The sequence below is a fragment of the Microcebus murinus genome, chromosome 3, assembly GCF_040939455.1.
Source record: "Microcebus murinus isolate Inina chromosome 3, M.murinus_Inina_mat1.0, whole genome shotgun sequence".
Taxonomy (NCBI): domain Eukaryota; kingdom Metazoa; phylum Chordata; class Mammalia; order Primates; family Cheirogaleidae; genus Microcebus; species Microcebus murinus.
This window is the reverse complement of record NC_134106.1, coordinates 73,904,392-73,922,176: the sequence shown is the minus strand read 5'-3', so window position 1 is coordinate 73,922,176 and position 17,785 is coordinate 73,904,392. Positions and strand designations below refer to the sequence as shown.

Below are 17,785 nucleotides of genomic sequence, written 5' to 3'. Positions count from 1 at the left end.
AGCCACCACGTGAGCGTCCTCCCCCTACCCCAGGCGAGGGACAGTGCCCGGCCAAGAGCAAGTCACAGGTGGGATAACGTGCCAGAACTGGATCCGGAGCCTCAGGCCGCAGGCTTTCCCGCAGCGTCACCCGGCAGACGGGAAGGGTGTGGCCACCGGGTGCAGCAGGTCCCGAGTGCGCCGAAAGTGCGGCGTGAGGGGCGGCCAGCGCTGCAAAACAGGGCCTGCGAGGGAGGAACCAGGAATGACCTTAGTCGCAGCCTCTGTAACCCCGCAAGCATGGCGACCTCCGGGACAAGGCGAGGGCACCCCGCGGTCGCCAGCCGGCGTAGCCGGACGGCGCAGGGAGGCCCGCAAGAGGCCGAAGGGAGGGGGCTGTCTGGCCCCACGTGGACCGGCTCCTGCCTGGGGGCGTGGCCCGCGGTGTGGACCGGACCAATGAGCGCCTCCGTTGGGCTCACCCGGCTGGGTGCGCAGGGCCTACGGATGCGTCATGCCGGGGGCGGGGCTCCAGGGCCCGCGAGAGGCGCGGCGGGTCACGCGGGTCGCGGCGCCGCCTATAAGTATGGGCCGGCGGCGTGTTCCGCCAGAGTGATGGCTGCCGGCGCGCGCTGCGTGTTTCCTCTCCTCGGTTGCTGAGGCTCCTGCGGCTGCTTTCCCGGGTGGGTCGAGAGCACCGCAGAGCCGTCGCCTGTTCCGCTGCTCCGTGCCGTCTGCTCGCCGTCCGCAGGTGCGTGCGTCCGGAGCTCCAGCTCGCCGCCGCCGCCGCCTCGGTCTCCTCGTCTCCCGCTCCGCCCTTTCCTCTGGTGAGTGGCGACGCCGCCCTGGAGAGGCTTGCTCTTCTCCCGGGTTCCGGGCGCGGACGCCGCGGTGCGGGAGGCGGCCGGCCGGGCGGGTGCGGGCGGGTGCGGGCGGCGCGGCGGGCTTCAGGCTTCGCTTCCGTCCGCTTCCCTCCCCCACCCCGCCCGCGGGCCTTTTTTGGCGGTCCCCGGGCGGCGCGCGCGGGAACGGCCCTTTTCCGGTTTGCGCGCAGCTAGCGCGCGCGGGCTGACGGCCCGGGGGTCCGGCTGGGAGCTCCGCGGGCGGCGGGGGCCCGGGCGCCACGTGCCTCGCCGCGTCGCGCGCCCTGCGGGGCCCGGGGCTGGGGCGGCGAGCTGAGGGCCGCCGCTATTGTCATTTTCTCCCCCTCCCCCAGGATGAACTCTCGTCCTTTCTCTTCTCCGCCATGGGATTCCGCTCCGTGCTTTTAGCCCTCCAGAGCCAAAGAGCCCCCAGACAACAGACGCCCATACGCAGCGTATAGCAGTAACTCCCTGCTCAGTTTCTCTGCCGTAGTTTACAGTATTTAATTTTATATAATATATATTATTTATTATAGCATTTTTGATACCTCATATTCTGTTTACACATCTTGAAAACCGCTCGGTAATTCTCTTGTTAATTAAAAAAAAACCACTATAGAGAATGGCATCTACCGTGGCAACGCTGATCGTCAGTACTGTAGCTGCTACTGCCGCTTCTGGTCAGTCCGTGCACCTATGGTTGGTCATCCTAGGCTTTATTATTGCATTTGTCTTGGCGTTCTCCGTGGGAGCCAATGATGTAGCAAATTCTTTTGGTACAGCTGTAGGCTCAGGTGTAGTGACCCTGAAGCAAGCGTGTATCCTAGCTAGCGTCTTTGAAACCGTGGGCTCAGTCTTACTGGGGGCCAAAGTGAGCGAAACCATCCGGAAGGGCTTGATTGACGTGGAGATGTACAACTCGACCCAGGGGCGGCTGGTGGCTGGCTCAGTCAGTGCTATGTTTGGTGAGTTCATTTTATGTATTGTCCCCTTAGTGGTGGGTGAGCAAATTCATATCATGGGTGGTTCCATTTTTGTGCTGAACCTTTAAGATTATTGCCTTCAAAATGCGTTGCTTACATAATGGAATTTGTTCATTTACTTAGTAAAACTTGGCCGTTTCAGGTTCTGCTGTGTGGCAACTAGTGGCTTCGTTTTTGAAGCTCCCCATTTCTGGGACCCATTGTATTGTTGGCGCAACCATTGGTTTCTCCCTCGTGGCGCAGGGACAGAAGGGTGTCAAGTGGTCTGAACTGATAAAAATTGGTATGTTTGATTCTGAATGGCTTCTTCATTTTTATTTTTGTCATATGTTACCATGGCATTGTGTATGGGAGTTTATGGTATAAAGTGGGGGGAAGACTTGAGAGTTTTAAAAATAGAACATTAACATTTAAAGTGTTTTTTGGTTTCTGATTTTCCTTATTTAACATTTTTTTTCTCAATGTGTTTTATTCCAGTGATGTCTTGGTTCGTGTCTCCACTGCTTTCTGGAATTATGTCTGGAATATTATTCTTCCTTGTTCGTGCATTCATCCTCCGTAAGGTAACCCTTCTCCCCCCATTATGTATGATCTTTCATTGGTTACATTCAAACCTGATGGCATTCTTGCGTATGATTGGTGTGTAGTATGTGGCCTTGGAAAGTTCTTAGTTGTGTACACCTGTCCTATGGTATGGAGTTCTCCAAGAGGCACAAGTTTTTAATACCCAACAGATATTAAAAAATTCAATACTGCTGTGTGTCAAGAAACAGAAGAGACTGGAAGTGAAAAAATAAGGAAATTTATTTAAGGTGTCTTTGTGCAGGTGTATGCAGATTATTACTTTCTCTAAACTGCCATTATATTCAGGCCAATTTGAAGTGTACGCTTGGGGTTCAACAAATCAGTGTTTCCTGTGGCTTTTACTAAGCTGCCAGTGAAATGGGTCTTTTGTAGTACTGATAACCATAACCAATTTATAAGCTGCTAGGTGAGGATAATCCCTCTCATAGTGACTCTTCTCCAGTTTCTCAGAATAAGTAAAAGAACCACTAAATGTAGTTTTTGCCTGCTCCCCCCCTCCCCGCAAAAAAATTTCAGGAGGCCATTTCCTGTCTGTTGGAAAATCCCTTTTGAGGGACCAGATAGCATTTCTTTTTCTAAAGAAGGTCATGCTGGCTCCAGAATAAATGTACACAACAAGGGATTATGTTGGCATTGGACTGAGTTACAGTAAGAATAAATGCATTTTTCTCAGGAACAAAGTTGTCGTTTTTCTAAGTGAATGGCTCTTAACTGTCCATTGTTCTTAAAAATGCCCCTAAACTGTAGAAATCTGAGTGAAGGGAGATAGCTTAATCCCAAGGGGTAAGAATGTATTTAGACTTGCTTGTTTGGTCTAGTTTTAAGTTTCTCTAGGGAGGGATTTGTCTCTTCTCTATAGAAATTCTATGACTGGTTGGTAAAGCGTTTCACTAATCTATTAACCATAGTTGGTGTCTAGCAGAATATAGCAGTTTAACACCTTCAAAATTTGAAACATCTATACCTTGGTGTTACTTGACTGAGAGCAAACAATTCGTTGATACGTACAGACTCTGAGTTTGGTACTGTTTGATGCAGCAAGCAGGTATAATGAGCACCTACCTTCCCACTCCCCACAGGTGTAATGTATAATAGGATCCTTTATTTTGAGGCTCACTGGTAGTCATAGATCAGGTTTTTTTAGTGTTCTACATACTGGAGAATCAGAAGCATTAATAATGCACCTGTTAAGAATTCCTGCTTTGGCCGGGCGCTGTGGCTCACGCCTGTAATCCTAGCTCTTGGGAGGCCGAGGCGGGCGGATTGCTCAAGGTCAGGAGTTCAAAACCAGCCTGAGCAAGAGCGAGACCCCGTCTCTACTATAAATAGAAAGAAATTAATTGGCCAACTGATATATATATATAAAAAAAAAAAATTAGCCGGGCATGGTGGCGCATGCCTGTAGTCCCAGCTACTCGGGAGGCTGAGGCAGAAGGATCACTCAAGCCCAGGAGTTTGAGGTTGCTGTGAGCTAGGCTGACGCCACGGCACTCATTCTAGCCTGGACAACAAAGCGAGACTCTGTCTCAAAAAAAAAAAAAAAAAAAAAAGAATTCCTGCTTTATAAAGGTTTACACTGGCCCTTTGTCAATTATTGGGAAGTAGATCGTTCTGATTCTGGAGAGGCTTTGTCTCACCTCAAAACAAACTTGTCTTTTTTCCTACAGAAGGAATGGTGGTGCTCTGAGGTGTAGAGGGATTTTCAGGTGCCCCCAACCTCTCATTTAAGGAATACATGCCAGATATTTTTACTGAGAGCTTCAGTTAGATACATTAACTTATTTCCGAAGTATGCGGGTTTTTTTTTTTTTTTTTTTTTTTTTGAGAGTAGGTCTTGCTCTATCTCTGGGCTAGAGTGCAGTAGTGTCATCATAGCTCACTGCAACCTCAAACTTCTGCACTTACACAATCCTCCCGCCTCAGCCTTCCAAGTAGCTGGGGCTACAGGCGTATGCCATTGTATCTAGCTAATTTTTTCTCCTCTTTGTAGAGACAGAATTTTGCTCTTGCTGGCCTCAAACTCCTGATCTCAAGTGATGCTCCTACCTTAGCCACCCAGAGTGTTAGGATTATAGGCTTGAGCTTCTGCACCTGGCACTGAACTATGTCTTTCTTACATGAGAGTGGGGATGGGTATAATCAAATGATTGAGAATGATTAGAAATGTTTAAAATAATATTGTCTGAGGACCTTCTTCACTGTGTTATGTATGGGTGTGTACTCCCAGACACACACACACACACACACACACACACTCACTCTTGCATGCCAATCTTTTAGTAACAGATGGGGAGATTTTAGTTGATGAGTATGAATATTTCTGGTTACTATTAGGTTTTAAATTTCAAGAAAATATCCTCACATTGGTAAACTTTGAGAATTCAGCCTGCTAAAGTAGGAATATTTCACCATTCCAACTCCTAAAATTCAATCTTGAAAATTAAGATTAAAGTAGCATTTTTAAAATTTCAGGAAAATTGCTTTTTAAAAATTTTCTATTTTTTGAATGTTTGTCCGAACAGTGTGTATAATCTAGTGGGAAGAGGCAGAATGGAGGTACCATGCTTCTGTTAAGGGTGATATCCTTACACAGAAGAAGGGGTCCTCAATACTACTGTTGACTATCTTTAAATTCTAATAAAAAAAAATGGGGTGCTAGTATTCTCCCATTTGTTAGGAATCACGTTGAATATATCTAGGATATCTTCCTTTTCTTTAGACAAAAACTTACAGGAACATCCAAATGTAAATATAAACTATTCTGGTGAAGATGAGGAGGATCTGAAGACTCCCTTCCCATCCCACATAACTAGATGATGAGGTATTCACGTTATTTCCAGGTAAAGTTTTAAGCGTGTGAGGTGGATCAAACAGCGATAAAAAAAAAAAAAACACTAATGAAAATCGTTAGTTCTGGTTCCCTCCTGGGAGGGATAAGAAAAAAGGAGGCTGGAGAAGGGAGTACAAGGGAGAAACTTCTTGTTTTATCTTTTTCCTAGACTCTTAGGAACTTTGACTTTTTAAAAAAGAAAAATCATGAGCCTGTAGTTCATAATAAACTATTATTAGTAGCAGTGTCGTTCATATACTACCACATCTGAACTACTTTATGCAGAGAATATTCAGATTTCCCTCATGGAATACTTAATTGGGCCATACTGGAGGATAAATACATAGGCTGCTACTTCTTACCTCTGACCAGTCAAGTACAGTTTGATTGTATTAAATAGATAGGACATTACAAACTATTCTTTGAAAATCTGTTAAGAGAAGTCCCCATATAATGTCTATAGAACCCTAAAGGGTTTTTGAATTTTTGGAGGTATTGAGTTTTTGGAGAATTTTCTTAAGACTATGGATAGTCCTTAAAAGAAAAACATACACTTCATTCAGGTTCATAACCTTGTTGACTGCCCTCTGGGATGACCACTATTGAGTTATTCAGGGATGTTTAACCCTTCCTAGGTTCTGTAGGGGATTGTTTTTGTTTTGGCTATTTTACCTCCTGTTAAGTGTTTTTTATAAACAGGGGGTGAGAGAATAAAAACAGAGTGGTTTTCAGTGAGGGCCCATCTCTGTTGATTTGGAATGGCACTTTTCCTCCATGGCTGGGGTCTGTGAACTTTCTCTTATTTCATGATCTTAAGCCACTGCCTCCCTCTCCCCAATGTATTGATTGTTCTTGTCAGAAGCTTTGGAATCAGTTGGGTCTTTCCCTCCGTCTCCCTCTGCAAAATTTTCTGTTGGAATTGTGATCAAGATAGCATTAAACTTGTAGGCCAAGGTCTTTAAACTTTAGCCTTCCCAAATATTTATTCACATCTATGCTACCCTTCTTTTAAGTGTTTGACTTGGATGTTTTCGTGTAGAATTAATACACATTTGTTATAGTGGCATCTTCTCATTTTCAGCCACAACTCAGCCCCTTAAGGTTTCTTAAACATTTCAAATTTTTGCCTCGGGGCCTCTGTATGTGCTGATGCCTGTGTCTGGAACATTCAGCCCTAAGATTGCCAGAGGGCTTGCTCCTTGTTTTCCCCTAGTTAATGCACATGGTTTGTTGGCTTACTATATTCGTGTAATACACACTCTTGACATCCCCTCTGCATTAAAATGTGCCTCTCCTTCCATCACTATCTTCTTACCTCTCTATTTTTCTTCACAGTATTTGTCAGTACTTTACATTATTTCATATTAGAATTCGAGTGTCAGTCCTGTGAGAATAGGAACTTGTCTCATTCCCTCGTATATTTCAGTGTCGCTTGGCTTAGTCTGTTGAGTGAGTGGATGACCTTTTACATGATTGATTTGTATCTTTGCACTTTGGTAAAGCAGTAATTATGAGATACTTATCAGATGTTTATAAGATGGTTGTTGAAGGTATATTCTGCATGTTTTCTTTTTAATCTTTGAAAGTATGAAGTCAGGTAAACAGTGATCTAACATCTCACAGCTTCCTTCCTTTTTTTTTTTTTTTAAGCAAGGAAGGGGAAGAGGGACAGGAATTTCTCTCACAGCCTGTTTCTTGACATCTCTTACAAATGTGTAGTAGAGCATATCCTCAGGCATGTGTTCAGGTTTACATGTGGGCTTCAGGTACTTCGGAATGTGGGCATGGAAGGTGATTGATTATTCAGGATGTTATCAGTTATGGTATGGGTAGCCTTGTTAGAAGTAGCAAAAGATAAATGACCTTCAGGTAGAAGATGGAATGAACCGTCATAGGGAGACTTCGTGCATTTCCAGGAGCAAATGCAGGAAAAACCCAGTTGGACTTGGAAACTACCCTGGAGGAACAGTTATTGGCACTAATTTTCAAACTGGCCCTGTTACAAGGTTCCTTGGAAATGATTAACAGCTTTTAAGATATTTCTTCTAATGATGTTTTACAGGCAGATCCAGTTCCTAATGGTTTGCGAGCTTTGCCAGTTTTCTATGCCTGCACAGTTGGAATAAACCTCTTTTCCATCATGTATACTGGAGCACCGTGTAAGTACACACTAAAATATTTAAATGTGAATTTAAAGTTGTTTCCAAGACTTGCATTAAATGCCCAATTTACCCTTTTTGCTTTACAGGGCTGAAATCTCCTAGAAGGTGACTGGCCTGCGCCCATTTCAGAAGGCTGCAGGCTAGTGTATGCTGAGTTAACCTAGATAGTTTTTCAACCAAAGAGACCTGCTCAGATTCTAAATCACTATAGACCTTTCCTCTTTAGTCTTCACAGGATCCATCGATAATATGATCTTCTCCCTCCCTTTCTCCTATCTATGCCAAAAAATGCTGGAATTGATAACTGACCTCGACTAATGAGTCATTAGTTACATCTGGTCTTCAATAATCAGTCATTGAGGACTGGTTTGCTGGATATTCTCATTTTTCTCTCCCAAATGGAGCTCCTTTTATTTCTAAGTACTAAATTTACAAACCTGAATCTGCTGTTGAATGAGAAGAGTTGGGATGTTTAACACCTGCTATAAGTGCACTTGGAAGAAGAATTGATGGAGCTAAGAGGAAAAATGATTTGTGTGAATATAAATATTGAAATGTTGATCACTTGCACGTTTGGGAGTAAGGCAAACCATGGATTAAATTATGGTGCTACATGTTCAATTTAGCAAGTATAGAAGATTGATAACTTGTAACTTGTCAGGCAGGACATAACAGTTTTGGTATTTAGGCTCATTTAGCTTGATGGTCTGTGATTACATAGTCAGTGGCTTTTATTCTTTTGACCCACTGGAGGAACTCCAGGCCATACATCATCAGGAAAGAAACAGACAACTTTATGAGAATATTGTTCTTACTTAGGGGATATGGAACTCTTACCATGTGGTGCAGGTGAAGAGAAGTTTGTATGTCAAATTTTCATTCTGTTGTACATTGAATTCTTAATGCTAAGTTAAAATGTCTCCCATGAGGCTCTAAGCAATCATGGTTTATGTGTAGCAGGAAAGCTCATAGTTAAGTAAAATTAGAGAAATTTCAATCATCTTGAAAACGGGAACTGCAATATTTTTGTTCTGTCCTTTATGGCTCATTTACAAGAAAAACCTTATTTCCCCTTTTGACTTACAATGCAGAGAAATTTTGATAGAGATAAGTTTCATGTATATTTTTGTGTGACTACATTATCAAAATGGAAAACAAATTAATATGAAAAGACAGTCACCATAGGATTTTAGTTTTGAAGGGACATCAATTTATATCTGATTTTTTTTTTTTTTTTTTTTTTTTTTTGAGATAGAGTCTCGCTTTGTTGCCCAGCTAGAGTGAGTGACGTGGCGTCAGCCTACCTCACAGCAACCTCAAACTAACTCCTGGGCTCAAGCAATCCTCCTGCCTCAGCCTCCCGAGTAGCTGGGACAACAGGCATGCACCACCATGCCCGGCTAATTTTTTCTATATATATTAGTTAGCCAATTAATTTGTTTCTATTTATAGTAGAGACGGGGTCTCGCTCTTGCTCAGGCTGGTTTCGAACTCCTGACCTTGAGCAATCCGCCCACCTCAGCCTCCCAGAGTGCTAGGATTACAGGCGTGAGCCACCGCGCCCGGCCTCATATCTGATTTTTAAAGACGTCATTTTGGAGTGCAATACAATTTCCATTTTATAATTATAGATGGTTCCCCTACTCGCAATGGTCTGACTTAATGATCTATTGACTTTATAATGGGCTTGTGGGTACGTAACCCCATTGTAAGTTGAGAAGCATCTCTAAAACATAAAAAGCAAATAAAGCAAAACAAGCAGAAATAACTAAGCTATTTTTGGATCAACTACAGATCATTATAACATGTTTTAGACTCAAATAGGGTTGTACAGTGCTTTTCTTCTGTCTTTAGGCTGATAGTTTGGATCCTATTGGTATGTAAGTGACAAGTAGATAATGAGTGATATTACTGATCCTTAAGCCATATGCAAAGTGTTAGTGGGCAAGTCTCTTAAGGCTTGTTAATGCAATTACCACTAAAGTTTTCCTTTTGTGAAAGACAAAACTTTTTAAAACTATTATCTTTTGACAGATAATATTTTTGTTTTCTGTATCTTAGTTTGATAATGCTTTCAAAGAGATGATCTTGTTAAAGGATTTTACTAAAGGCTAGTACAATGGATGTTACCCCTTTTCCATAGAATTCTATCAACATGACAAATGTGACTACTGAGGCACTTTGCTTTTTTTAACTTTAAAATTTGTACCTATAGTATATAAGGCAGTTATGATCAGGAGCTGGGGAGTGGAATGCTTCTGTTTTTTTCATAGTTGTAGGTCCTCAGAGTATAGTGATTCTTACTATCCTTTAAAGTGAAGAAAGGAAAAAAAGCTAGTATATGAAAAAACTTAGGACACTTGAGTCTAGCAGGTATTTAAATGGGCCAGGCTGGTGTGGGTTTAAGGTGATCACTGAATCTTTCTCCCAAATTTATGTAGCCACTAGCACAGTAAACCCTGTGGAAACAAAGCTGGCAGTGCCTGTCAAGGGTGATGGGCTGGCTTGGGGAAACTTTCAGTCCCTGAGGAGGGTTTACACAGTATTGCAGGGGCTGTTGCCCTGGGGTTTTCAAGATGCACCATTTTATCTCCTAGTGCTGGGCTTTGACAAACTTCCTCTGTGGGGTACCATCCTCATCTCGGTGGGATGTGCAGTTTTCTGTGCGCTTATCGTCTGGTTCTTTGTATGTCCCAGGATGAAGAGAAAAATTGAACGTAAGTAATAACTTGTAGCCAAAGTTTACTAATGTGCTTGTTTTTGTTTGGCCACCTGTAAAATCCCACTATTTGAATAGATTGGCAAAGTAAGAGATTTTAATTGGAAATGTGAGGGTACAGGTTTGTTCAGACTGTTCCTAAACGGATTTAAAATGACCTAAGACACAGTCATAAAGAATATTTGACCTATGCTGTAGAACAAGCTGGGCATTTAATTCATTTTTTAACGTGCGTTGGTCAGTTGCCAGTGGTATGATAGAGGAATTGTTGTGTATGTTAATTGGGAAGTATGAAAAATCAGAAATACATACACAATATTTTCCAACCTTTGCCCCCAACTATTTGTGTGTATTTCGGATTCCGAGAAGCAAAGCAGAGTCTAATGTGCATATGTGTGTATGTGCTAGAATACATGTACACATTGCATATTACAGTTACACATTGTATTTGTGCTAGAGTTATAGCACAAATTCTAGAAGTAGGTATTTTGAAGTGTCATGTGAAGAAATTGTTTAGGCCATTACAGCACATTGTTGTAGTATAATTAAATACCAAGTAAATTTTGGTCAGTTTTTATCTACACAAATGCTAGATTAGCAAGTCAGAGTTCCTTTAGAAGCTGAGGGATGCACAGACTGCAGTGGCATTTAAGGAAGAATGCTGCGTCACTGCAGCTGAACTGAGGAGCCCTGTTAGAGCTTCTCCGCTAGTCTGGCTGTGCTGAGTGCATGGTGGAAATGAGGTTTTCAGGACTGTCTGACCTCATTTCCTCTCAGTCTGGGAGATTAGACAAATCTTCCTTTAATGCTAGTGTGTAGTTTGAGGTGCCTGAATGGGTAGGTCAGCATACTGAACACTGATATCATAGGTAGAAGATATTCTGGTCTGTTCATGGGATTTAGAGCCTTTAGGCATATCTCTGTTTTGTAGAGGTGGAAGTTAAATTAGCTGTGTTACTTTGCTTGAACTCTTATACTGAAATTTGGAAGATTGTTTTTTTAAAAAAGAACATAAATTAGGTGCAGTCCAGATTTATAGTCTGTCAGTCCCATGCTTGAGTTACCTTCTACTACAGAATGGGTCAGCAGAGAGCCAAGAAGGGTTCTTACTTTTTGTAAAGGGCTGTAAAAATAAAAACAAGAACCTGCAGCATAAGCCTGGGAAACCTAAAATATTTACTGTTTGGCCCTATTTATAGAAAGTTTGGGACCCCTGATAATGGGGTGTTCTGCATTGCTGGTTTGTTCCCAAGTGAAAAATGACTTGTCAAATAATAAAGCAGGCAGGAAAAATATCCCAAATTTTAACTTAAGTTTATATACATTCTTACTTTGAATGGATTTTTTAGGGTGGGAGAAAAAAAGATAGGCTTTAAGGTAGTATGGTCAAAACCAAACCAAAAACCCTTTTTTTCTAGGAGAAATAAAGTCTAGTCCTTCTGAAAGCCCTTTAATGGAAAAAAAGAATAGCTTGAAAGAAGACCATGAAGAAACAAAGTTGTCTATTGGTGATAGTGAAAATGGGAATCCTGATTCTGAGGTAGGGTCAGCCACTGTGCCTCTCCGGGCAGTGGTGGAGGAGAGAACAGTCTCGTTTAAACTTGGAGACTTGGAGGAAGCTCCAGAAGGAGAGAGGCTTCCCAGCATGGACCTGAAAGAAGAAACCAGCATAGACAGCACCATGAATGGTGAGTTGGAATTCTAATTTCATTTTATCTGTAGTGGTGAGAAAGCTTACTGTTTTGGACTTGATGTGTTTTGTATTGAATGTTACCATTTTTGTCTTGGTTAGGTGCAGTGGAGTTGCCTAATGGGAACCTTGTGCAGTTCAATCAAGCCGTCAGCAACCAGATAAACTCAAGTGGCCACTATCAGTATCACACTGTGCATAAAGATTCTGGCTTGTACAAAGAGCTGCTCCATAAATTACATCTTGCCAAGGTGGGAGACTGCATGGGAGACTCTGGTGACAAACCTTTGAGGCGTAATAATAGCTATACTTCCTATACCATGGCAATATGTGGCATGCCTCTGGATTCATTCCGTGCCAAAGAAGGTGAACAGAAGGTTGAAGAAATGGAGAAGCTGACATGGCCTAATGCAGACTCCAAGAAGCGAATTCGAATGGACAGTTACACCAGTTACTGCAATGCTGTATCTGACCTTCACTCGGCATCTGAGATGGACATGAGTGTCAAGACAGAGATGGGTCTGGGTGACAGAAAAGGAAGTAGTGGCTCTCTAGAAGAATGGTGTGACCAGGATAAGCCTGAAGTCTCTCTCCTCTTCCAGTTCCTGCAGATCCTTACAGCCTGCTTTGGGTCATTTGCCCATGGTGGCAATGACGTCAGGTCAGTCAACTGAATTGCTGACTCTATTTTTAAACCATCTAGTTCTTTTTATAAGCCTGTGCTTGTTGTATTGGTATTCATACCACCATGGGACAGTGAATAATCTAGATAGGGTGAGTGAGGTAATAGTGGTTATTGACTTAGTGAGACGGTAAAATTTTATTCTTTAGAGCAGCGGTCCCCAACCTTTTTGGCACCAGGGACCAGTTTCATGGAAGACAATTTTTCAGTGGGCTGGGAGGTGGGGTGTTATGGCTGAGGGGAAGGTGTTGTGGAACTCAGGCAGTAATGCGTGGTCTGTTGCCTAACAGGCCACAGCCTGGTACCTGGCTGCAGCATGGGGATTAGGGACCACAGCTTTAGAAGAATTACAAAAAGTGTGTTTAACTTTATTTCTGTATATAATAAATATAAACTCAGAGGTCTTTCACAGAGAAGCCTTTTGCCTGTCATCCAGTTCTTGGATAGTAAATTTGATAAAAGATGAAAAATGTAAAATCACTGCTCTAGAATGACTCTGTAGATCATTAGTCTTAGTTCAGTGGTTTGTAAACTGTTTATTGGAACCTGGAAGTTGGTTTAAGCTCCCTGTAGGAGGAAAGAGGCACCACGTGTGGCACTCCCTCCATCAAAGCTGTATTCATTTTTTTCTGTTAACGTATCTTGGGGTCCCATTTATTTCCTTTGAAAGAAAGGCTTGTTTGCTAAATGAGCTTGAAAGCTGTGCTTTGGACAACTTGGTAAGTCATTCAGCAACTTGGATCTTGCCAAGATCTAGTTCTGCCAGAAAAATCACTTTCATCCTCTTTTTTCTTCCAGCAATGCCATCGGTCCTCTGGTTGCTTTGTACTTGGTTTACTCTACGGGAGATGTTTCTTCAAAAGTAGCGACACCCATATGGCTTTTACTCTATGGCGGTGTTGGTATCTGTATTGGCCTGTGGGTTTGGGGAAGGAGAGTTATCCAGACCATGGGGAAGGATCTGACACCAATCACACCCTCTAGGTAAGTAGGTAAAGCAGGCCTTAGGGAGGGGGGGTGCTTATTTTCTTTAGAGATGTAATACTGTAGAATGCTAGCACACAAATCTCTTCAGTTAAAGTAACCAAATTTGTATAAGTTTCTGACGTTGGTATGAACTTTTTTTTTTTTTTTTTTTTTTTTTGAGACAGAGTCTCGCTTTGTTGTCCAGGCTAGAGTGAGTGCTGTGGGGTCAGCCTCGCTCACAGCAACCTCAAACTCCTGGGCTCGAGCGATCCTTCTGCCTCAGCCTCCCGAGTAGCTGGGACTACAGGCATGTGCCACCATGCCCGGCTAATTTTTTTTTTTATATACATATCAGTTGGCCAATTAATTTCTTTCTATTTATAGTAGAGACGGGGTCTCGCTCTTGCTCAGGCTGGTTTTGAACTCCTGACCTTGAGCAATCCGCCCGCCTCGGCCTCCCAGAGAGCTAGGATTACAGGCGTGAGCCACCGCGCCTGGCCGATATGAACTTTTTAGATTTACTTTAGTCATATGTTTTATTCACTAAATTCTTCAAAACAAAAGTGCAGACTTTATTTAATAATAGAATTCCAGAAGAATGCAGAACTTTAAACCTTAGAATAAGGAAAAAGGGCATCCCATGGCCTGATTTAAAGTAGATTTCAGGAGTTACAGCAAAGAAAGATGTCAGTGGAGGTTTTGTCACTGAGTAGAATAAAGCTGAATTGTATTTACTTGAGGTAGTGTTAGCTTATCAAAAAAAAATAAATTCTTGACTGTAATCTTTTTACGTCTATAGTGGCTTCAGTATTGAACTGGCGTCTGCCCTCACTGTGGTAATTGCATCAAATATTGGCCTGCCCATCAGTACAACACACTGTAAAGTAAGTGTAATATAAATGTCATGTGTCTTTCAAGTGGTTCTAATAATATGTAGGATTTTTAATTTTACTTTGATAACTTGATTTAGAAGTTTCATACAATTGGAGTCTTGCATTTACAAGTTTAAGACAAGTGACAAGAATCAAGGCTTATGTTTTACAATTTCTTCTATTTAAGCAGTTAAGTATATATTCTCCCCAAATAATGGAAAAGTTCTTTTATATAGAGCTAGCTACAATTTCTGGCTATGAACTTCTTTGTACTTAATCCTCCCTCATTGTAGTAGCTTTATAAATTTTTTGATCTCAGGTATTTCTATTTAGCACTGTTATGTTCTTTTTAGTTTGGGTGTATGTGCACCAATAAACTGGCCAGCTGTTTGATTCTGGCCAGGTCGGTTTTTGCTACCATTTGTGGTGGCTGAAGGCCTGGTTTTTTTTTTGTTGTTTTCTTTTTTGAGACATAGTCTCACTTGTTGCCCAGGCTAGAGTGAGTGCCGTGGCGTCAGCCTGGCTCACAGCAACCTCAATCTCCTGGGTTCAGCGATCCTACTGCCTCAGCCTCCCGAGTAGCTGGGACTACAGGTATGCGCCACCATGCCTGGCTAATTTTTTGTATATATATATTTTTTTAGTTGGTCAATTAATTTCTATTTTTGGTAGAGACGGGGTCTCGCTCAGGCTGGTTTCGAACTCCTGACCTTGAGCAATCCACCCGCCTAGGCCTCCCAAAGTGCTAGGATTACAGGCGTGAGCCACCGCGCCCGGCCTTGAAGGCCTGGTTTTAACAAGTCTGTGAGGCTTATTGGACTGTTGGAAGGGCTGTATATTTATAGAAAGCAGGGCCTCTCAGGATTGAAGTACTGAGAAATTTATTGAATCTTAAGGTGCTGAGTGACCGTTTGATAATTACAGGATAAGGAAGAAACTCACTTCCTTAAGAGAATTTAAACTTGCCTGTCATGGAGATTACCAAGTCATCCTTTTTCTACCGGGATATCTCCCAGCAATCGTCTTACTGGGTTTAATATCAGACCCCCCTATAAGTGATCTTTGGAAAACCTAAAGCTTAATTTATTACTAAAAGCAGTACATATTCATTACATTCTAGTAGCTCAGAAAGGGAGAAGGAAGTGTTCTTCTTATATCGTATTTTACCACAGGTAGCACACATTTCATCATTGGCTTTTTATATTACCTTCATCTTCCCACGAGTAATTTTAACCTGTCATAAACCAGCCTTCATGGAATTGGTCTTGTCCAATTGTCTGGGATTCCTTGCGTAAACCATCCCTGGTGTCTATTTGCCAAAATATCTTTGGCACTTTAGTAACCAGTTGCCTTGGTCTGTTTCTCTTCTAGGTGGGCTCTGTTGTATCTGTTGGCTGGCTCCGATCCAAGAAGGCTGTTGACTGGCGACTCTTCCGCAACATTTTTATGGCCTGGTTTGTCACAGTCCCCATTTCTGGTGTTATCAGTGCTGCCATCATGGCAATCTTCATATATGTCATCGGAGTGTGAAGCTGTTTGAGATTAAAATTCGCTTCAATGTTTGGGACCACCTTACACATTCCTGCTCCCTTGAAGAATGACTACAGTGTTACTGAAGACTGACAAGAGTCTTTAAAGTTTGGGAGCTAGGGGAGGGAAGTATTACTTGTGCTATAATTGCTTTTGTGCTAAGTATGACTTGTCTCAAAATTAGCTATGTAAAAGAGCCAGCATTTCCACTGGTTCCTACTAAGGTCCCCTTTCCTTCTGGGCTGTGAATTCCTGTACATATTTCTCTACTTTTTGTATCAGGCTTCAGTTCCATTATGTTTTAATGTTGTCTCTGAAGATAACTTGTGATTTTTTTTTTTTTTTTTTAAACAACCATGCAGAGCCATTTGACAGAGTGTGCTTTGCTTTGTTGGTTTCACCAGCTTCTGCCCTAACATGCACAGGGATTTAACAACAAAAAATGTAACTAAAGCTTCCCTTGTAGTCTCTTATATAATAGAGTCATTGGTACTCTGTTCTCCTGTCTGTAGTGGCAGGTTCTGTTGGCATATGTGGGAACTTCTTAAAGGGATGAGGTTCTTTGAACACAGTGAAAATTTAAGTTAGTAGTAACTTCTTTGCAAGTAATTCATTGACAGATACTGCAAAGAAGTAAGAAAAGGCCTTTGGCAACCTTGGTTCACTCTTTAAGATTTCTGGCAGTGTGGGATGGATGAATGAAGTGGAATTTGAACTTTGGGCAAGTTAAATGGACAGCCTTCCATGTTCATCTGTCTACCTCTTAACTGAATAAAAAAGCCTACAGTTTTTAGAAAATTTGTTCTCATGGTTTTTGTTCATATTTAAATCATTTGGGCCCCTGATCAGTTAGCTTTGTGTCATTCTTAGGAGAATATGAGTAATTTAAGTAAAAGCTACTATCTAACTTAAATTTGCCCACCCCTCCTTGTTTATTGTGACCCCAGAATGTGCAAGACTTTACTCTATAGGGACTATTGTAGCAATTTGGCATTATCTTTTTTAATAGCATAGCCTAGACATTTTCGTGTTAGTATACATAGACCTACTCGTGGTTTTTAACAGCCAAAGTTTTCCTGTTTGAATGAACTGTTCTATTTTACTATAACTTTTACAAACATTGTTTCCAGCTTTGATATTACAGTTGACCCTTGAAGAACACAGGCATTAGGCATGCTGACTCCCCCCACATGCGATTGAAAAGTCATGAATAACTCCCCAAAACTTAACTAGTAGCTACTGTTGGCCAGAAGCCTTACCAATCCCATAAATCATCAACACATATTTTGTATGTGTATCATATGCTATATTCTTACAATAAACTAAGGTAGAGAAAACAAAATGTTAAGAAAATCATAAAGGAAACTATATTTACTATCCATTAAGTGGAAGCGAATCATCATAAAGGCCTCCATCATTGTCTTCACATTGAGTAGCCAAAGGAAGAAGAGGAAGGGTTGGTCTTGAGGGTGGCAGAGGTGGAAGAAAATCTTCATTATGGACTTGCACAATTCAAATCCATGTTCAAGGGTCAGCTGCACAAGGAAAGCAAAAATGAGTGATGTGTGTGTATAGCTGAGCTTCATTTAAAAATTCTCAGTGTTGGGTGGTTCTGTACTAACTCATTATCTCTTTTGCCCTTTTTAATGAAAAGAGCATTTCTTGACGAACTAGGTTGAAGGTTACTATCCTGAGAGAGTGGGATGAGTTTTTTGAGTGTTTTTACTGAAACCAGCATTGAGATGAACAGGATAAGTCAGTGCCTAGTCTGGCTTGTGCCTGAGAGGTTCGATGCCATTGGGTACATGCCATTGGAGCCCGTTGTCAGTGATCTCATTGAAGAGTTCTTCATAGATGTTTGCCATTTCATGTCAGACCCTGTACTAAGCTTTATATATATATATTTAATACAACTTTTTGTGGT

The 17,785-nt window shown here is 42.0% G+C and overlaps 1 protein-coding gene across 1 annotated transcript; it reads left to right on the top strand.

The window, feature by feature from the left end:
• Window positions 1-580: 580 nt before the first annotated feature.
• On the top strand, window positions 581-16,659 carry SLC20A1 (solute carrier family 20 member 1). Its single transcript, XM_012742818.3, has 11 exons — window positions 581-806; window positions 1,196-1,807; window positions 1,968-2,108; window positions 2,303-2,388; window positions 7,303-7,399; window positions 10,000-10,119; window positions 11,540-11,809; window positions 11,914-12,472; window positions 13,292-13,477; window positions 14,259-14,343; window positions 15,703-16,659. The coding sequence occupies exons 2-11, from the start codon at window positions 1,465-1,467 to the stop codon at window positions 15,859-15,861; spliced, it is 2,046 nt and encodes a 681-aa protein (XP_012598272.1). The 5' UTR covers window positions 581-806; window positions 1,196-1,464; the 3' UTR covers window positions 15,862-16,659.
• Window positions 16,660-17,785: the final 1,126 nt, after the last annotated feature.

Coding starts and splice junctions, on each gene's coding strand:
- SLC20A1 (XM_012742818.3), top strand. CDS start 1,465: ATGGCATCTACCGTGGCAACGCTGATCGTCAGTACTGTAGCTGCTACT. Junction 2,109..2,302: donor GTCTGAACTGATAAAAATTG/GTATGTTTGATT, acceptor GTTTTATTCCAG/TGATGTCTTGGTTCGTGTCT. Junction 11,810..11,913: donor CATAGACAGCACCATGAATG/GTGAGTTGGAAT, acceptor TGTCTTGGTTAG/GTGCAGTGGAGTTGCCTAAT.